The sequence below is a fragment of the Paecilomyces variotii genome (assembly GCF_004022145.1).
Source record: "Paecilomyces variotii strain CBS 101075 chromosome Unknown C8Q69scaffold_13, whole genome shotgun sequence".
Lineage (NCBI taxonomy): Eukaryota > Fungi > Ascomycota > Eurotiomycetes > Eurotiales > Thermoascaceae > Paecilomyces > Paecilomyces variotii.
This window is the reverse complement of record NW_021167152.1, coordinates 682028-702862: the sequence shown is the minus strand read 5'-3', so window position 1 is coordinate 702862 and position 20835 is coordinate 682028. Positions and strand designations below refer to the sequence as shown.

At 49.8% G+C, this 20835-nt stretch overlaps 6 protein-coding genes across 6 annotated transcripts; 2 read left to right on the top strand and 4 right to left on the bottom strand.

Annotated features, from left to right (window-relative positions):
- Window positions 1–3280: 3280 nt before the first annotated feature.
- C8Q69DRAFT_100302 (hypothetical protein) lies at window positions 3281–5030 on the bottom strand. The gene has a single exon (XM_028625000.1). The coding sequence runs from the start codon at window positions 4854–4856 to the stop codon at window positions 3480–3482; it is 1377 nt and encodes a 458-aa protein (XP_028482141.1). The 5' UTR covers window positions 4857–5030; the 3' UTR covers window positions 3281–3479.
- Window positions 5031–7112: 2082 nt separating this feature from the next.
- C8Q69DRAFT_100224 (kinase-like domain-containing protein) lies at window positions 7113–10450 on the top strand. Its single transcript, XM_028624999.1, has 4 exons — window positions 7113–7409; window positions 7598–9551; window positions 9612–9711; window positions 9773–10450. Exons 1-4 carry the CDS (start codon window positions 7396–7398, stop codon window positions 10183–10185), a joined length of 2481 nt encoding a protein of 826 aa, XP_028482140.1. The 5' UTR covers window positions 7113–7395; the 3' UTR covers window positions 10186–10450.
- A 576-nt stretch (window positions 10451–11026) lies between these two features.
- Window positions 11027–13741, bottom strand: C8Q69DRAFT_479441 (hypothetical protein). The gene is made up of 3 exons (XM_028631441.1): window positions 13330–13741; window positions 11369–13216; window positions 11027–11245 (listed from the first exon to the last, which is right to left on the bottom strand). Exons 1-2 carry the CDS (start codon window positions 13465–13467, stop codon window positions 11411–11413), a joined length of 1944 nt encoding a protein of 647 aa, XP_028482139.1. The 5' UTR covers window positions 13468–13741; the 3' UTR covers window positions 11027–11245; window positions 11369–11410.
- On the bottom strand, window positions 13732–16396 carry C8Q69DRAFT_479440 (glycyl-tRNA synthetase). The gene is made up of 2 exons (XM_028631440.1): window positions 14476–16396; window positions 13732–14399 (listed from the first exon to the last, which is right to left on the bottom strand). The coding sequence occupies exons 1-2, from the start codon at window positions 16180–16182 to the stop codon at window positions 14016–14018; spliced, it is 2091 nt and encodes a 696-aa protein (XP_028482138.1). The 5' UTR covers window positions 16183–16396; the 3' UTR covers window positions 13732–14015.
- Window positions 16397–16562: 166 nt separating this feature from the next.
- C8Q69DRAFT_479438 (RNA processing factor 1) lies at window positions 16563–18311 on the top strand. The gene has a single exon (XM_028631439.1). It carries the CDS (start codon window positions 16686–16688, stop codon window positions 17994–17996), a length of 1311 nt encoding a protein of 436 aa, XP_028482137.1. The 5' UTR covers window positions 16563–16685; the 3' UTR covers window positions 17997–18311.
- Window positions 18312–18868: 557 nt separating this feature from the next.
- On the bottom strand, window positions 18869–20778 carry C8Q69DRAFT_479434 (S-adenosyl-L-methionine-dependent methyltransferase). Its single transcript, XM_028631438.1, has 3 exons — window positions 20667–20778; window positions 20099–20609; window positions 18869–20018 (listed from the first exon to the last, which is right to left on the bottom strand). The coding sequence occupies exons 2-3, from the start codon at window positions 20281–20283 to the stop codon at window positions 19034–19036; spliced, it is 1170 nt and encodes a 389-aa protein (XP_028482136.1). The 5' UTR covers window positions 20284–20609; window positions 20667–20778; the 3' UTR covers window positions 18869–19033.
- Between the last annotated feature and the right edge of the window lie 57 nt (window positions 20779–20835).

The following is a 20835-nucleotide window of genomic DNA, read 5'->3' as shown; positions in this document are numbered from 1 at the left end:
GGTCTAACATGAAAATGACCTGCGCTCCTAAGGGGGTACCTTTTTAGCAGAGCTGCAAAAGTTGTCAAATACGTATCAACTTTGTCCGACCATATCGAAGACCCGCATGATCAGAGAAGATAAGCCCCAACTAGGAATCAGCTTTTACCATTCCCATTCTTTTCAGCAAGCGAAGATGGTCACCCAGCGCAGCTAGATCGAGCTCTATATGTGATTCCAAACTCGATACACGTCCATTTGACAATATTGGCAATCTCTGGATAATATGGCTGATTAATCTGTTTGAAGGATTAGAATGTTCCTTTAATAACAAATAATATTTCGAAAGGCAGGAATCGAAACTGTTAAGGATTGAATAAGCTCACCTGTGGAAAGACGTGATGGACAACCTGATAGTTCACTGATCCAGTCTCCATGGCCGTAATCCTGGGCTGCTTCAATTTGTAGTTAAACCCAGTCTACCGGTGTAATATCGTGATCACTAGCTCGAACCCATAATACTTCCTCGACAACATTGTTTGATTCGAAGACGCAGGGGGCGATCCAGTAAGTAAGCAGCTCCGTACATGAATAAGTAATCAGGACTCTTTGGACGCTAGTGGACGAAAATACATCTTGAAGGAGAAGCATGACCAAGTTAACATCTCAACCGGAGGAGCTATCGTATGTTTTCGCGCCTCGAGCATAGTTTCTAGCTTAATATTGGGTTCTTATTATCAAAAACGACATATTTAGTAAAGTGATGATCTGGCTGCCCATCAAATTGATGACTAGAGGGCCCAATGAATATTGTATAGTATGAAAGGTTTCTCAAGCATGTCCCTAGTCCAAGTAATCACTCTGTAAATGATTCACTTTCAATCGTTGTGCGTCGAATTGAGTGTAAGAGTCACGCTGTGCCTGGGAAGGCACGTAGTTCTGTTGGACTTATAAGTCCGTAGTGGGTGCCGCGACGTTTCTCCTTCTCCTTCACCTTTCCCCTTCCCTCTCCGCAACAGCAGACACGTACGTGATGAACTAGATTTTTGTGTCCTTATTTTTATTGAAATGTCTGGTCTGTCACAACCAGAGCAGCTTCTTTTTTTATATTACACTAGTTCTTTTTGACCTTTGACTGGGTAGCAGATTCGATAACCATGTGACCTATCTGGAGCGAAGCTCGCTGAGCTTGAATTCTCTAGCAACTAGCTCGGCCTATATGTCTCTGTGGATAGAGCTAGAAGGCGTGGGAGAAACCCGACAGGAAGTCTGCCTGTAGGCAGGCTCCGACAAGTTATGAGGATCATTCTCAATCGAAACTGGCCAACCTGATTGAACTTCCTAATTTCAAGTTCTTAACTGAATTCTGTAAGTAAGCAGTGACCTTTGTTGCTATCAACGAGCTAGTATCGCTGACTGATAATTCAATATCTCATAGTCCTAACTTATGTGAGAATATCTTCATTGCAATCTTCGTGGTTCGAGAGACAAGCTTGGCTAATAATAGGACTTATTGAAGAACAGACTATCTGAGAGTGGAAGCTTATTCTACCTGTTCTGGAAGCGCACTGAAGACCAATTGACTAATTAATAGAAAGAAAGCTGAGAGTAGGTAAATCGTCCTGTAACTTACAAAATGCAGTCCGATGCTGACATATGTCTCGCTTGAACTTCAAGACAATGGGCAAGCTAGTCTAGCGATCTATGAGCAGTAGAGCCCTGCTAATATGAAGTCTACTTGCTTTGAAATAGCCAGAAAACAAGGTGGATAGAAACAAAGGAAGGGTCGATGGAAAACGCTAATAGTCCAAATTTATTGCTGTCATCAGAGTCGGAGCTCTCGTCATGTCAGTGTCCCTCGCCGTACTGAAAAGAACTCTGCTAATATACTTGTTTTATATAGTATCGGAACCGTAAGCAGCCAGAGTTCGGGTTCGAATGGATTAGTATTCACGCAATATAGTGCAGACTATGCCACCAGCAAGGCCACAAGAAAGAGAAGTACACCTTCAGGGCAGATGACGAGGTATATGATTCTTTACTTCAAAATACCTATATGGTGATTTGTACTTCCGTTGCTGACAGTTTAGTAGAGAACTGTACGTGATGAAACACTGAAGCTGTTACCATGTCAATTAGAGTATACTAATTTTGGCAAATTGTCGTTGGGACAGACGGAGGTTGAGTTTGTAAGCAAGGGTCTTACATTTGCCATGGAATTAATTAACAAAACATCGTTCTTCCAGGGAACGAAGAAAGTATGAAGCTCTACACAAAGATATCTCTTTAAATTGGGCAGCTAATAGGTTCGGAATGTAGTACTGGCAGAACGTGGCCCATGTAAGCATCCTTTGTACACATTAACTAGGTTATAACACTGACTAATATATAATCAAGGATTCCAAACAGCAGTGGAAGGTACTTCATACTGAGCTTGTTTCGCAAGTATTATTAGACTGATATGCTCTTCTCTGATAGGGCCTCGACTCTCTGATCCAGGTCAGTATTATCTTTATAAATAAGCTTAGACAAGGCTTATTATATTGTATTATTACAGCATATGATGGAGGAGAGAGATGTAAGAGGTCCTAAATGTATTCTTAAAGGTTAAACCAACTGACAATTGTCTGCAGGATGCTCATGAAAAATACCTGGTAGAATTTATCACTTCCGTTCGACTGTGCGTTAGATAATTACTAACGAAGCTACCATATAAACATAGAAAGCGGAAAAGAAGCTAAAGGTCAGCATACATGACAATTATACTTGTATATGGCCTTTCTGCTAATAATTGCTTAGGAACTAGAAAAGAAGGATGCAGTATGTTCTTTGGTAAGAATTCTGTATAACTCAACAAGGTTAACTTGAAATGATTTCATAGGGCGCGGCGGCTGCGACTGAGGAGGCGGCGGAGGAGGCGGCGGCGGACGACGTCGTTGCGGCGCTGGCTCTGATGTCTGGTGGTAGCGGGGGTATGTATTTATCTATGGGGTTTCTGTCTCACTTGTCTCATACTGACCTTTTGACTAGAAGCAAGTGGCAGAGGTATGTACATGCTCAACCACGCGAAAAGATACATGCCAGTCTAGTTCGGCTTACTGTGGACGATGTTAGCCTAGGGGCAACAAATGTGAGACCTACATACTCCCAATTAGTCCTGCTACTGAATTAGAAATCTAATGTTGTCCTCCAAGATCATATGTGTTGAAGCAAGATAGCAATCATCGTACGACGTGAAGTGAAAAGGCATTATACAAACAGTCACATAGATTTCTTTTCGACTTTCCTTTCCTTTTCCCCCGCTTCTTCTTCTTCTTCTTCTTCTTCTTCTTCTTCTTCTTCTTCTTCTTCTTCTTCTTCTTCTTCTTCTTCTTCTTCTTCTTCTTCTTCTTCTTCTTCTTTATCTTTATCTTCTTCTTCTTCTTCTTTATCTTTATCTTTATACATTTTAAATGAGCAGCAATGGAGCTTTTCTCGATGAAGATCATTTCTCCCTCCTCTTATTTCATGTCACGATTGTACATATGAGAGTAAGACTCTTCCAGCCGCCAGCCATCCAACAGTGGCCTACGTCTTAACTCGTTGTCCCAACGTTCGATGTGGCTTTTGCAGTTCAATGACAGCATCCGCCGTCCATGTCCTTGAAATCTGGCTAACTCATGGAGGAAGATATCTCTCCATCTGCCATCCAATCTGTCTGAAGAAAAGAACTTGCCGTCAGGCTGCGCTGGACGCCCCAAGGAAGGATCCCAGTATTTTCCATAATCTAGTCCAAGATACAACAATCGTTTGTAATCCCAAAGGCAAAGGCCCAGATAATCACAGAACCAAAGATCGCGTCTTTCAAGATTCAATATGCTAAAGCTAGGGAGACGACTCTCCCTCTCCCATACCGACCAATAGGAGTCTCTATACTCGGAGTTAGGCTTCTTCGTCCAGCTCGCTGCCTGGCCCCAGTAATAAGAGGGTGTGTCTTCTGAGGGCTTTGGGTCTTCGAACTTCCAACCAGCAGTCTCCTTGAAACTGAGTGCGAACTTGGACCGGGCTTTGGTAACCAATGCTTTCCGTTCCTGGCTGGATATGGCCGTAAAGAATTTCACTGGTTCGCAACCGAGAAATTCATAAACCGCTGCTGATATACAATTCATCTCTTCAACCCTGTGTGATATGATCTTGGCTTCTTCTCGTTCTTCTGCAATTATGCTTCCGCTGAGCTGCCGTATTCTTTTATTATATTGACGGAGGTCAGGATCTTGCACAGTAGCTTTAGAATGGATTGCTTCAATATTCCAGTACATAAATAATCGCCAGAGTGCTCGCTCAATGCGAAACCTTTCGACCCATGATGGGGACCACCAGGCGACGGGCTTGAAGAATACTCCAGGCCGGAACTGTTTCAATGTATGGACGTCACTGAAATTTCTTCCGTCCACGGGACTGACAAAAATGAGTTCATGAATATTTTGCAGAAGAGTGGTAAAACAGATATGTCGGAGATGCTCAATGCGATAAGCTGTCAGCAACACGTATCGCGGACCCGAGGTACCAGTTATGAAGTACAAGGACGGAGCAGCCTTGGTGAGTAGGTCTTTAGGCAGAGCGCCGTATTTAGTGACTGTTTCTGATAATCGACGTGGATTGAAGCCAATCCGGATGTCAAGCGAGCCTAAAAGAGAAATCATGCGAGCTAAAGGCTGAAAGTCTGGTATTGAGCGCTTGATGACCTTATCCAAAATGTGAGGAGCATCCATTTTAAATACCGCATTAGCTTGTGCTGATGCACATATGAATCTATAGAGCGATGGCAGATCCGGTACATTGCGAAGAATAATCAGCAATACTTCCGGAGGAAGATGGGCGAATGTATTATTGGCCATGTTCTCTGGCTCGTAGGAGCTGTCAGAATGCAATGGAGGGCGTGGATCTATCTGACTGTTGACACTTCTCGATGTGCGCGTCAAGTTTCTGTGTGAGAGTCGTGACTTGCTGTGTTAATAATGCAACTGCTGCAGTCAGATCGACGGTGCTGCTGTTTGCAGCTGATGTTGAGGCCATCGCGTCGTGATCCTTTGCTGCGTCGACTTCGTGATAGCGATTGAATCGATTGAACTTTGGACAGTCTAATAAATGGAGGGGAGGCTGTCAGAGGCTTAGACTCCCCGGATCAATCACTGTAGCTATGGTTTCTATCGAAGATCGCACCGTATAGATGTTGATTGAGATCTTGTTTGAGGACGCAATGGGCTCGTCAATTCGATTGGATTCCTGTAACCAGGCCTTGTCCCGACTCTACATGTTTAGAGATGAGGTGGCTAGTCACAATGAAATCAAATATTCACTGATTTCGGTGTTCAGTAATTTATGTGATGTCAATGAATAAAAAATTTGAAGGGTTCCTATGCCTGTTCCGCAATTATCAAGACGCGATGATGTCGACAATGGTCAACGTTCTAGTTATTCGTCCCCTCGAACGTTGCCTTGCCGGTTCCAAGGTTCAGGAATAGGTATGGGATCCCTTCCCACACAATAAAATATGACATTCTTAATTGAGTTGGTAAAATGGATGCCATAACTGCAGACACCAACACTCGGTGGTGAGATTGCTAGCCACGTTGTAGAGCATATACTCAATAATGAGTTAGCAATGTTGTCCTTGATTGCTGTCACCGTGCCCAATAATATATGCGCAACTAGATCCAGAGCAAATGAGTATTGGCAGGGTATTTTATAATCTTCGCCATATCACCAAGATATAGGAATTATGGCATTCTAGGATGTAGTCACGTAGCTTGTGTGGGAGTAAAGCGGCGATGTTCCCGTCCCACTCCCGTCTGGCTTTTACTGAGCTGCATTTTCGCCGACAAGTATAGATAGAGGGAGCGAGTTAGAGTACTAACACCGTCCTAGCCTTCTGTGCTCTCCGACCACTTACTTAGCTAACTAGCAACGCCAATTAGATAAACGAGCGGACCCTAAGCAGAATAGACGTTTCGAAGATACCATTCAGCGGACGAATCAGACCAGCTATAACGGCCGCTATGGCGCTTCCCGTTCGCCATGTAGCAAGTGGCCTATAGACGCTGCTTTTTTCGACGCGTTCCGTGTCGGAAGGGGGGAGCGAACTGAGCAAAAGGGAAAAAAGGGGGTTGTTCCCGAGAGCTTAACGAGTAAGCAAAGAATCCACGCTCACTCTAACTAACTACCATGGCTCTCCCTGAACAGCACCCTGAACCAGAGAACAATGGACGGTTCAGGAACCCGTCTCATCGCATCCCTTTTCTTGTTGGTGGACTCGGACTCGGGGACAATGGGCCGCTTGATAAGACGGAAACCTAACTATCCTATACTCCAGTTAACGCCATGTGTAGTCTACTCCGTACTAGGCGACTGATGGGGCGATGGATTCCGCCCGAGAACTAAGATAATAATAATGATTATTATGTATGTACTTAGTTGTGCTCTGTAGTTGTAATAATCTCTGTCCGGCGACTGAGGGACTGACTAGACTCGTGTCTTGAGAGAGCCGCCACCGTGTCCAGCGTTCGCAGTCAGCATGGCCATTCTTCTGTCTCTGAAGGGTTCAACTCACCTGGCAGTCTCAGTGATAATAAAGGCATGATAATAATAAGTAATCCCCGTCCAGTAGAAACAAACATTGTTCTTTCTCAGCCACGCCAAGATAATGATACCCCGCCACCCAACGGCTGTCCATCAGCTATTCACTGTAATAATTCACTGGTGGTGGTGGTTGGTGGTTTGCAGAGCCTCCATTCGGCTTCCCCCCCTCAAACCAACTTGGGGATCCGCGCAGGTGAAACTGCCGACACGCTGCCACTCCTCTCTCTCGTCTTCCTTACTTGCTTTCTTGTCTTTCTCCCTTTCGTCTTCGCTCACCCCGTTCGTTTTCTCTCTCTCCCACCACGCTGCTCGTGCGTGTCTGCGGTCTGTTCGTTTCCCAAGCCTGTACGTCTCAAGGCGTTCGAGTTGCCTTGAGGTACCTCGAGCGGTGCCCGCCCTGGGCTCGGAGTATCCTCAGATCGATACGAGGGACGCGCCCCCCCGATAACTAACCTGCGGGTATAAGCCAGGTAAGCGAAGCGCAAGCAGCCTCGACAGCATATCGCTCCCTGGGGCAGAAAGTGTTGTAGTTAGCTACATTTCCTGTCCTGGGGAAGCTTGCATTCACAGAGGACAGTGTTGTCTGGTTGCTATTGATGGATAACCCTGTCTATTGTTGTAGTCGATTCATTGAGCTCTTGTACTGATGCTGATCCTCACCCAGTGTTGCTTGCTTTCAGTCCGCTTCTCTTCTCTCCACTCCATCCTTCGATCGCAGAACGTTCCCACTACCGCGTTTCCCCTGACAGACAGAAAGAATCCTAGCCAGAGAGATCGCTGCTGCGGTCGTATTTCAGAATGGCGTCTGGAAAGTACGTTGAATGCTTCCCTTGTCGCAGCTTAATGTTTCTCCCCCACATTCAACTTCCCCGCCGAATTCGCCGAGGGCGGTGGTCGCTAGAGTCGCAATTGACCGCCCTTTCGTCCTGGTGGAGTCTACGGAGAAAATATAATATAATCAGTCTCAAGTCTCTTGCGTCCCGAGCTGATGGTCTGCCAGTTTCTATTCCCCCGGGCAGTTTATGAACCCGGGTCCTGCCCCTCGTCCTCCGACAGAGCGCCCGCCCCTGAGTGTGAACCCTAGCATGTCGAGCGTGTCGACCTCGTTCAGTCAGATGAGCATGAATTCACCAAGCACTCCGTCGCTTTCGATCTTCCCCAATACCAGCAGTATGTCTGTTGGCACCAACAAATCCAATCAGTCTGGCTCAGGAGGTTTCGCCGTCATCAAGGAAGGATATGTCAGGTGCAAGGAGGACAAGTTCCTGGCCAGCTGGAACCAGCGCTACCTGGTCCTGCGCGAATTCCGTCTGGATTTCCTCAAGAGTGAGACTGGAAAGGTCGTCCTGTCAATTCAGCTGTCCACCGTGACGGGAGTGACCCGCTCGGAAGACAGCAAGATGGCGTTTGAAATTACTCGTCTCGCTAATCCTAAGGACGTGTCCTCAAAATCGGGACTGATGACACGCGATGTGCCCACCAAGACGATTACATGTGAAGTGAAGAATGATGACGAGATCTACGACTGGATTGACAAGATCTACGAACGCTGCCCCGGAATGGGAGGAGTCAGTAATCCCACGAACTTCAGTCACCGTGTCCATGTCGGTTTCGATCCGCAGACAGGTGCTTTCGTGGGCCTTCCGTCTGAATGGGAGAAATTGTTGACTGCATCTGCCATTACAAAGGAGGACTACAAGAAGAACCCTCAGGCCGTCATCGAGGTCTTGGAATTCTACTCGGACATCAAGATGCGCGAACAGAACCCGCAGTACTTCCAGAACGGTGCAGCCACCCCTGGCTCCGGCTCTCAGTCGATGCAGAGTGTGGGCAGTTCCATTGCGCCTCCCCGGCCGCCGCCACCAGGGCCTTTGCAACGTCTGGACACTTCCTCATCTGGAAGACTGGGCAGTGTTTCGAGTGCTTCGTCACCTCAGTCCCAGCGACGGCCCTCCGAGGCTGATCAGGAATACCGCCGTCGGGCAGAAGAGGAGGCGCGCCGACGCGAGCAGGAGCGTCTTGAACAGGAGGAATACAATGCATCTCTTCCCAAGACTCGTGTTCCCCTGGCCAAGCAGGAGCTTGGTGGCTACGGCGCGTCGGATAGCGATCCCAGCATGAACAACAGATACAACCCGAGCCGTCCAGCTCCTCAGGCGCCTGGGTCTGCTGCTCGACAGCAACCCCCGAGACAGATGACTGCTCAGCGTCCTGCACCGTCTCCGCCGACTGCTCAAAACAATGGACAGAGACCGGCCAATGGTCAAGCAGCGCCGCATCCTCTGCAGTCAAATGAGCGCCAACCTTCTCCCAACCCGGCCACCCGCGCGCAGAATGGCGTCAAGCCTCAGGGTCAAGGCCCGCCTCCCACGAAACTGCCGACTCCGGTGCAGGCTGTGAAGCCATTGAACATTGCCAATAAGCAGAATGCGAACAAGAACGCTGTTCCCGATGGTGTCCGACAGGCAGAGGCTGCATTGTCGAAGAAGGCGGAGCCGAGCAAGAAGGAGGTCCGCATGTCGAACATGACCGAGAACGAGGTCATGGAGAGACTCAAGGCAGTTGTCTCCAAGGAGAACCCCACCGAGTCATACAGTAAGCAGCGGAAGATCGGACAAGGTGCCTCTGGTTCCGTGTACGTTGCTCGTATCAAGGAGAACGCAACCTCGCCCGTGGCGCGTGAGATGTACCGCACCTATGGTCCTCGAGGCCAGGTTGCTATCAAACAGATGGATCTCCGTAGCCAGCCACGCAAGGAATTGATTGTCAACGAGATTATCGTCATGAAGGACAGCCAGCACCCCAACATTGTCAACTTCCTTGACTCGTTCTTGCAGGAGCAGAACAACGAACTCTGGGTGGTGATGGAGTTCATGGAGGGTGGTGCTTTGACAGACGTTATCGACAACAACCCTGTTATCCAGGAGGACCAAATCGCCACGATCTGTTTAGAGGTATGCTTCCCAGCAGGTATTTGACATATTGGCTATTCGCTGACTTTATTTTTCGTTTAGACTTGCAAGGGTCTGGCCCACCTGCACAGTCAGAACATCATTCACCGTGATATCAAGAGTGACAACGTCCTCCTTGACCGTGTTGGAAATGTCAAGATTAGTGAGTTTCGATCCGATGTTTGTATGAAAGGTCATAGCTAATGGAGTTCTTCCCTTTTCAGCTGATTTCGGTTTCTGCGCCAAGTTGACCGAGTCAAAGAGCAAGCGTGCCACCATGGTCGGCACACCATACTGGATGGCCCCTGAAGTCGTCAAGCAGAAGGAGTATGGTCCCAAGGTCGACTGCTGGTCGCTCGGTATCATGGCGATCGAGATGATCGAGTCTGAGCCACCGTACCTCAACGAGGAGCCTCTGAAGGCGCTGTATCTCATTGCCACCAACGGCACCCCACGACTGAAGAAGCCGGAGAAGCTTAGCAAGGAGCTCAAGTCCTTCTTGAGCGTTTGCCTGTGCGTCGACGTGCGCAGCCGTGCCACTGCTGACGAACTGCTTGCGCATGAGTTCCTGAAGATGGGCTGCAGTTTGGCCAGCCTGGCTGAACTGCTCCGCTGGAAGAAGAACAGCGGACAGTAAATATAGACGGTGGTGGGCCTGTGACAGACTTCGGACAACAGTGCTTGCTCATCGGATATGTTTGCCTGTCTGCAGAACTTGACCACTTCCACGCGTCGAGTCTCAAATTTTCGACTTGATCTTCATATACATATTGGACTCCGATCTCATCCGCCTCATCTTCTCGGGCCCTCAACTTTTTTTTCCCTCTCTCCTTTACGACTTGCGTTTGATAAAAGACTTCTGGCATGATATCCAAACTACAATTTGTCTTCTGAAAACTACAAATTTGGCGTGGACAGTTCGGCGTCTTGATTTGGTTCGCATGGGATCTTGTTCTCTTTCGCTCCTTTTCGTTCGCCATTCCTCCTTCTTTCTCTAGCCGTGTTGGTGGATTACCATGTCTGGTTGATGTGGATCTAAATCATCAAAACCCCCTTCCCTACACTGCACAGCTAGAAGTCCTTGTCTCGATTTGAGATCGCAGTGAAGATGCGATGCGATGCGATGCGATGCGATCTATCCTCCACGAAAGATGACGTCCGGTCGCCATGAATAATATGTCCTTCGTCACATCACACGATATCCCTGATTGCACTTATACCACCTCCCCTCCCCCTTTCCTCGACGCCCCCCTCTCATGTCACCGACGCCTTTTGACGAGACGAGTTGACGATGAAATATTGGTTCATGGAAAGCAAGCGGAACCGTCACATAGACCAATAATACCTTTTCGTATTCATTTTTTTTGTGTTCTTTTCAAGTGGTCATTCGTATTGTAAATTAAATAATCTTAGTAGATCAACAATGCAGATCTCAACCATGACAATCCATATAAAGTACAATTAGTACTATGAAATAGCCTACTTATCGGCATGTTAACCACAACAGAGCCAAAGCAACACTCTTTTGAGCAACATGGAAACCTACTATCTATTCTATTAACTACCCCAGCCCAAGTTTATGCATGTGTACAAACCCTTTCGATTCAGAATGGATAGGATAGGATACATCGCAATCTTTCCAAAAAATTAATTCAATATTAATTAATCCTTTCTTTTTTCTTTTCTCTATTTTTCATCTTTCTCATTTCAGACATTAGTTATCTAGTTAACAGATGCAGATACAACGACACAACACAAGACATACATACATCGAAAGAATCCAAAAGAATCCAAAAAATAAAAAAAATAAAAAATAATACCTCAATGCTTAATTTATTATCATTGAAATATGATAATCATCATCATCTCGCAATCGCACCACCGATTATCTCACCGATCTGACTGAAGAACACACCCTTGAGAACAGCCTCTCCTTCTTCAATGGCCCAGTGGCCCGCTTCGATGAGGCGTTTCTTCCATTTCTCACGTTCCTCTTCGTGGAGGTCTTCCCATTTCCGAGCTGTTTCTTGCTGGATGAGCGCTTCGGCGCCCTGGGCGGTATATGCGGAGATGGCGGTTCCTTCGTCCCGGACGAAGATGGCGGGGGGTTGGGGGGCCGTGTCGGAGGCGAGGTCGATTGCTCCGGCGGCGCGGCGTGCGGAGAGGAGCTTGCGAAGGGATTCGTCTTGGACTTTGATCTGGGGGATGGGGGAAGGGGGAGTAATGTCTGGTACTACGCGGCCGGGGATGTGGTGATCGAACATGTAGGGACGAGCGATCCATGCGCGCACGCGGGGAGAGAGCCAGTCTGTAGCGCCCAGATAGGGAGGAGTGCCGCCGCGGATTTCGGTGAAGGCTTGCAGGAGGAAGCAGGCAAGGACGACGACGAGGAGGGCGATGAAGCTGCTGAAGATGGTGTCCCAAGTCTCCGGGTGGCCGGGCTTGACGAGGAGATAGCGGGGAGTGCGGGATGGAGGTGGCCATGGAATCAGAGGGAATGTGTGGACGACGACGGTATTGCCCATGCTGACGGAGGCCAGCTTGAGATATTGAGGACCGACAGCCGCCGTGACTGGGTGGGCAGGAGGGGTGAACGTCGAGAAGCAGAGCTTGGTCATGGAGAATGGATGGACATCCCGTAGAGTGGTGTATGGCCGTGGTGCACTGTAGCCCTTTTTCGGGCTGTAATCGAGAGTATAGACCCCAATCGACTGATCGCTACCGGACACAGCCAGAACGTACTGGCGTTCTTTTGTCTCGTTTTCTCCCAGATTGGATACATCGAGCCCCAATCCGATCTTCATCGACCTGGGCAGCTTCCGACGGCGGATGACAGTCGCCTGGGCAGGCCCAGAAGGAGGTATAGACAACACCGCCAGCTCACATCCAGATCGATTCGGGGCGTTCTGAAGCACCAGCACAGCCCACGGAGAGAGGAGGCGCAAGGCACGCAATTTCGGCCTCGTCTTGGTTTTCGGCATGGTATAGACGGACCGTATCTCTGGTGAAGTATTCGACTTGCTCTTGGACGAGATATCGAATATGGAGACCTGGACGCCATCGGTATACGCAACTCGGAAGTTGCCGTCCTCCAAATCAATGATATCAAGATCCTCTGCTTCCTCCCCAGCGCCCAGTTGTATCCGGGCTAGAATGTCCGACTCGCTCGGCGTCGTAGTCACATTAAACAGCACAATCTCCCCGGAGGGTGCCAGTCCCGTCGCGACGGCCCCAATGCGCGGAGCATCTGGTCCCCTCCACGGCGACAGCCTCAAGATCCGCTGATACGTATCGATCTTCTGGCCCTTGGCGGGCTTTGTAGTTGGATTCCTGAACAACGACGCTCGCGACAATGGCACCGTCTTCTGCTGCTTAGAGACCGTGCTGGCCGACGTCGTCTCCTTCTCTACCTCTCCTTCTGCATTTGCTTCCGGCCCCGTCACCGCTGCTGTACTCTTCCTGGGAGGATACGCGACCCGAAACGATCGTAAATGCTGATTATTCCCCTCTAGCTGCTCCTTCTGGGAGCTATTGATCCCCGCGAACGCAACGACCGACTCATCGTCCGCATGCGCAGCCGCCAGAGAAGTAACCGAGTCCTCGTCGCGCGAAAGCTCAATGTCCACGACTTCTGCGATCTCATTGCGTTTGGAGGTATCGAGGAGAGCCTATTTCGTCCCATGGCCTGTTAGTCCAACGATGCTTGAATTGTTTGCGTCATCGAGAAAGATGAGAGACATAGAAAGGAAGAAAACAAAACAAAGAAAGGGTCGAGACTTGCGATCTTGTTGCCAACACCACTGCGACCTTCTCCTCCGCCACCACCGACTAGCAGGAAGCCATTATTTCGCGGGTCGAAGTCGGCTGCGAACAGCGGACATGAGAGGGTGATCTTCGCGGAGGCGATGTTCGGCGCCATGTGGCCGCAGGGCAGTTGTTGGTCACAGTCACGGATGGAAGGAACTGAGAGAAACAGTTGAAAAGGAAGTAATCAACCAGGAGTGAAAAGGAAAAGAGGAGGTATCCAGGAGATCTCCAGAGAAGAAAGACATCAATGGAGAGAGAAGATGATGCCAGTTGGAAGTCACGCCGAAACTCTGGCTGGACCGCGGATGCTCTCAGACTCTTGGCGCTCTTCCGATGAAGTATACAACACACAACATCTAGACGTTTAATGTCTACAGTCTAGCATTGCAGTCGAGAGACTGATCGGAAATGAATGATCGACTCATTGCTCTGCACCGGTCATGACAATTGGTGCTTTTGCATTCCGCTCGTTCTACGTACAACACGTATACACTACTCTAGACACCCGGAGAAAAGACAACGTCCACAGGTAATCGGAGCCCTCCATGCAGAAACCTTTCTAGAAGGGTAAGAACGAAAATAAAAGAAAATAGATAATAGATAGCTATATCAGGATCCAGCAGCTTTTTTTTATTCTGTAAACGGCACCCAAGTCCCCTTTTACTCAGCCTCCTGTCCGGTGAACTCGGGCAGGCGTTTCCGAATATCCTCCCAAGTCTCGTCACCGTCGACGAGCGACTTAACGGCCTGCAGGATCTCGTCCTCGCTGGCGCGCACCTGCTTCGTAGTGTCGCGGTCACGGAGGGTGTATGTCTGGTCCTTGACGGACTGGAAGTCAACCGTGATGCCGAGAGGAGTACCCAGCTCGTCGTTACGGGCATAACGCTTGCCAATGCTGGCGGAGGAGTCATCCACGCGGTTGGAGATTCCAGCACGGCGCAGCTTGGAGGTCAAGCGCTGAAGCAGAGGCCGGAAAGAGGCGTGGTTCGACAACGGCACAAGCAGCACCTTGGTGGGCGCAATCACCGGCGGGAAGGACAGAACCTGATGCAGCATTAGTATATGATGAACATACAAGAATTATTTGAGAGAAAAAGAAAAAAAGAGAAAAGAAACTTACACCACGGGCCTCGTCGTCGGGTCTGGACCAGTACACGTGTTCGATCAAACTGTACAGGATACGACCGATACCGAACGACGGCTCGATGACATTGGGAGTGTACTCCCGGATGTGCTCCACGCGCTCGCGCTTCTCGATGGCAACGAGTTCCTTGTCAAGCTCGACCTTGCCATTGCCGACACCCTCGACGTCCACCTCGATCTTGCCGTTCTGCTGGAGGTCCAGGGCCAGCTTCTCGCGCAGCTCCTGGGAGAGCGCCTCGACGGCGGCCTCGACGGTCTTGCTGTCCTTCTTGAAGCGGGGACCGAACTTCTTCTTGTCCAGGTTGACCTGCCATTCCTCGATGCGGAGAGGCTCGGGGCGGGTCTCGCGCACGACGAGAGGGGCACCGGTCTTGTTTTTGTGCACCGTCAGATCGTAGGCGCTGCGGTCCGCACAGCCAACGCACTCGATCCAACCGTAGCTGGTGTGCAATTCAGCATCCCAGCAGTCGGCCGCGTAGTGAGCCATCTCGTTGGCCATGTGCTGACGGAACCGGAGCTTGCTCTTGTCGATACCGATCTTCAGCAGGAACTGCTGGATACGGGCGAGGAAGTAACCCAGGGTCTCGTTGTCCACCAGTCCGATCTCGACCGCCTTGCCGATGGTCATCTGCTCGGTCTTGGTGCTGCCGGACAGCTGGACGTCGCGGTTGAGCAGCGACAGCTCGGTGTCCTTGACCTCCTCGAAACGGGGGTGCTTCTTGCCACCCTCGGGGTCGACAAAGTGCTCGATCTCCGCCATCAGGAACTCACGCACGCGCAGCAGACCCGCGCGAGGCGAGATCTCGTTACGGAAGGACTTGCCAATGGAGGCGGAGGCAAACGGCATCTGCTGCTGGTTGAACTCGAGCAGCTTCTGGAAGGTGAGGAACTGACCCTGCGCCGTCTCCGGTCTGAGATAACCGGGCATGTTGCTGCTGGGACCGATCGAGGTCTGGAACATCAGGTTGAAGGCGACGGGCGGCAGCAGAGGGCCGTCCGTCTTGGGGTTCCGGATGTCGTACTTGGTGATCAGCTGGCCGAGCTCGTCGCCGTCGTAGTTGTCGATCTTGGCCAGGACCTCCTCGTACTCGGCGACGACTGCATCGTCCAGCTTGACCACCTTGGTCTCCTTGACCTTCTTCTTCTTCTTGGCCTCCTTCTCCTCGTCGACCACGACCTTCTGGCCACGAGCCTCCTTGTCGCCCTTGAGACGCGACTCCAGCACCTCCTCGACCAGGTGGTCTGCACGGAAGATCTCCCCGGTCTTGGGGTCCTTGCACATCCAGTCGGCGAACTTGTCGACGTGACCACTGGTCTTGAGGACCTCATGCGGGGTCAGCATCGTGGTGTCGACCTCCAGCATGTCCTCCTCCAGCACGAAGTGTTTCCTCCACAGGTCGACGATGTTCGCCTGCAGAGAGCAGCCGGGGGGACCATAGTCGTACAGACCGGACACACCACCGTAGATCTCGAAGGAGGGAGTGAAAAACAGGCGGCGACGGACGAGCGACTCGAGACTGGACCGGTCGACGGTCTGACCGGTCTTGGTGGTGAGCGTAGCCATGGTGGAATCGACCTTGACGGCCTTTGCGCGGAAAGCGGCGTGTGTGGAGGAAAAGGCTCTGGCGGGGTTGAGTTTGTGGTTGCGCTGGCGGAGGAGGCGAAAGACAACGGACCGATTCATCCACGGTCCAGGGCAGAAGAATGGGAGGGAGAGAGAGAGAGAAAGATGGAAAGATAGAAAGATAGAGTCAAGAGGGGTAGTTATTTTAGTTATTTAAACGTGGAGGAGAAAGAACCAGATATCTCCCTCGGACAGGAAATTAAATCAATAATCAATCAATCAATCAATTTAAGTAAGTAAGTAATTAATTAATTAATTACTTCCCCAGACAAGATCATTCGCATATAATTTCCTTAGATTGATTAATTAATTAATTAATTATTATTATTGCTCATTCTTTCTCTTCGATCTGATTTGATTCCGTTTCGGCCAAACATTTCGCCGTCTGCCTTTTCCCCATTTTTATTTTATTTTATTCTTCTCTCCGTTAGATAAAAAGATATCAAATCACTGCGAAAGCTGCTTCTTTGATTCATTCGATATTGATTCATTTATATTATATTTATTCCCTTTCGCACATTCTCTAATACCATCGAAGGAGAGACAAAAAAAAGAACACAAAAATGCCCAAAAAAACCAGCTCCAAAGCGCCCCCCAATTCCAGCACAGACTACAAACCCGCCAACAAGCTCCGTCGACAACTCTTGCACGTCAAGCGCAAGCGCGCCAAAGATGAAGCGCGTCGCAAGCACCGATTCGCAATCAAAAAGGAAGAGGCCAAGGATCCCAGCCTGCGCGCGGAGCGACTACGGAAGAATATCCCCTTGACCCTCGAGCGGAAACGAGTATGGGATGACGCCGGTAGCGATGTTGAGGAGGGAGGATTGGGGCTCAGTGTCGATGTGGAGCGCATCAAGAGGCAGCGGAAGGAGGAGGAGGAGGAATTGAATCGGCCGTTGTCGAAGGAGGAACAGTCGGAGGAGGAGGAGGAGGATGATGATCAGGATGAAGTCGACAGTATGATCGCGACGAGCGATGATGATGATGACGAAGAGGACGACAAAGATGAAGATGATAATGAAGACTCAAAATCAAAAGATCGCGGCCGTCGCAAATCTTCCATCCCAACAGCCACCGAACGAGCAACCAGTCCGAGTCAATCGACGCGAAGCACGAATCTCAATCTCGCCCCAGAAGCCCTGGCCGCCAAATTCCCATCTCTCTTCTCCAACGAGATTCCCCCGACGCCCAAGATCCTCATCACCACCTCCATCCATTCGACTCTCCATCACGAAGCCGAACTCCTCACCAGTCTGTTCCCCAACAGCGTCTACATCCGCCGCACCGCCCACCACCACTCCTACAAGTTCTCCCTGCGCGAAATCTGCTCCTTCGCCTCGAACCGGAACTACACGGCCGTCGTCGTCCTGCAAGAGGACCAGAAGCGTCCGTCCGGACTCACCATCGTCCATCTGCCCCACGGACCAATGTTCACCTTCTCCATCAGGAATTGGGTCGAGGGAAAGAAACTCCCCGGCCACGGAAACCCAACCGACCATTGGCCCGAATTGATCCTCAACAACTTCCGCACACCCCTCGGTATCCTGACGGCCCATCTCTTCCGCACGCTGTTCCCGCCCCAGCCGGAATTCCAGGGCCGACAGGTCGTCACCTTGGCGAATCAGCGCGACTACATCTTCGTCCGTCGACACCGCTACGTCTTCCGCGAGAAGCGCGAGACAGAAAAGGCCGTCGTGGGCGCCGATGGCGAGCAGATGAAAGGCGCAGAGGGCATCCGAGTCGGTCTGCAGGAGCTAGGTCCGCGATTCACCCTCAAGCTCCGACGTGTCGATAAGGGGATCCAACGAGCCAGTGGACAGGAATGGGAATGGAAGGGAAGAATGGAGAAGACGAGGACGAAGTTCCAGCTATAGTCCTACGCAGTCTTTCTCCTCTAGTCATCGTTCTCCACCCTTTCATGGGCCTTCTCCATTCGGATCATTCCATCTCCTGTGAATATCGACCATTTCCCTTTTCCTTCTTGTACTCTCTAGCATCGGTTCTGGCGGGAGTTCTCTGGGTGTTTTATCCACATATCATACCTATTGTGGTTCACATGAGGCAGCAGTGTATATTTTTAATATATCTTTCCTCCTTCAAAAAGTTCTCCCTGATAGACATAAGTAACTACTTTCAAGAAATGATATGATCCATAATGTATCTAACTTGCTCGAACAAAAGAATGAATGAGATAAGAACCAAATAGAGAGCAAATAAAAACCAAGTCTGTATATATATATATATATATAATCTTCTAATGTTTTATCTTTTCCCTCCTTTCCTTCTAGTTCATGCAACCTGGGTGTAACCAAAAGGAAAATAATGTCTAATCTAGACCTAGTTATGATATGGTATGGTATGGCAAACCAAGCAGGAAAGAAAAAAAAGAATAATAACCAATCGATCAATATACCGGTACGCGAGTCCCGATATAGATCAAAAAATTTTAACGTGAGAAAAAGAATGCTATGTACAGTAGATAGATAGATGAAAGTGGATCTAGGGGTAAGTTAATGCAGAGTTGAATCAATCACTGCGCTTAGTATTGGTAGTTGTTTGCATTTCAGGACGGAGGGCGATACGGGATATCGAAGTTAATTCAGACGTCTATCTCGCCTTTCTATCACTTTGTTTTTCTTGATGGGTGGTGGTGTTGTATGGTTATTGTAGCATGATGCGTTGAAAGGACGGACTAGAATGTCTTTTTTTTTTGCCTCCGCATCGTCATGTATGCCTGGTGATGATGATGATGATGATGATGATGATGATGTCTTGTTGGGAAGACATCTCGTCGTAATTTTTTCTTCTTCTTTTTTTTTTTCAAGTATGAATCTCTCAGATGGACCCTTCGTGGTATTTCCTCTGTTGCTGCAGCTGGCAACTGCAGAATGCTGACCTCTCTCCAACCATCTCACCTCTCACCCCTCTTCCTCTCACGCATCCGCAACCGCGCCAAAGCCTCCTCCAACATCTCGTCATCTGTCCGACCCCTTCTGATATCATGGGCGAAAGGCCTTCTCCCAGTCAAGATTCGTACTTGCGCCGTCATCCCCGTTGCTTTCACCAATTCGCCCTTGACCTTATCGCATAACGCCCTCACTTCCTCCGCAGTCCAGTTGCCGGTATCGGTTAACTGTCGTAGACTCCATGCCTCTAGCCCTTCCAAGATTGAAATCAATGCCATCTTCCCCAGAGTCTTTTGTCGGGGATCTTCCGGCCATACACCCACTGGGATCGTGATCTCGGTGCTGCGAACGGCCGTGAAGCCAATCGACGTCAGGAGGTTTGGGCGTAAATGGTCCTGGTTACGGGGAAAACCCGTCCTCTCGGCGGCCGATTGCATGGCGGCGACGAGGATACTGAAATAGGAGTTGCGAATGTCTGGGAAATTGATCACGCCTGCTGCGGTATCGGCATCGATCACTTCGATGTAGCCGCCTGGTTTGAGATGGTTGAAAGCCTGTCGGTAGACTGAGCCCCAGTCACGGAAAGCTCCTGATAGACTTCGTAGATGGATTAGATCGAATGGTTCGTGATACGTCCATTCGGCTTCGGTGTCGTCTAGTTGGAAAGATACATTGGGTAGGCCCAGACTACTGGGACCGATATCAAAGACGCTGATATCAGTAGCGACGATTTCCGCGTCAGGATATCGTTCACCCATCTCGACGGCCCAGTCTCCGGGGCCTGTACCGATATCCAGGATACGAGCCCGGCCCCGGGGTACAGGGACCCTCGTTAGCTCGCCATCGAGAACGATCAGGTAGACTTGATGAGCGATGTTTAACCGGGTCTGCTCGGCTTCATCATTCGGCATGAAGTAGGTGTCGTTACAATACCTCCGGCCGTTTTCATATACATCTTCGATAGTGTCTTTGTGGCATGACCTGGTTGATCTTCTGTTGCAATCAGTTGCCGGCCAATTTGAGAGACCATGGATCTCACGATTATTATTTATCAGGTGTGGGTAGCCAACATGGAAGTCGAGTCTTCGTCGGATTCTGATTCAGATATCGAAGAGGATTCAAGTGTGGTTTCCTCCTCCTCCTCTAGAGCCAATAATTCTCCTTCTTCTCCGTCGCTTTCCGCTTCGATTTCGATAACAGGGCCATCATCTTCCCTGACCTCGTATTCCCTGGGCCGAAGATTGTCTCCGGACATGACATGACTGTTCTATCAGGAAGAACGGGGGAGTCACGCGCGGCTGGACGCACCGAAAAGGGATACGTTCGGAAGAGCAGCGACGAGTTCACTCCCCTGCGGGGCGTGCCCTTACTCCAAAGCCAGAGGAAAGCCTGGCAGTTTCGTGTGTGGCCAGTGAACCCGTAGCAAAGTGTTAGGGACGGTAGAAACTAGTACGAGGAAAAGGGACGACAGGGAGGGGGCAATGGCAGAGATTCGTGCTTTTGGGCAATCGACAAGATGGTGGGAGGAACCAGAGAAGCAAGGCGATTCACTACTTTGCTTCAGAAAGGCAGCAAGTTTAGCTATGAGGCGGCGTTAATAATAACAACAAAGAAGCTGGCGCTGGACTGTCAACCAACCGCTACGATGCGAAGTCTAAAATGCGTTTCCTCAATCCAGAGAGGGCTCGGGTTACTCCGCAGGGGAAAAACCCACCGGTCGAGCAGGCGAGAAAGCAAACTACGGAAATGGAGGAAGCGTGTGCCTCTTTGCAACGGTCAAGTGGTGGTCTGAGCCTGCGTGGTGAGT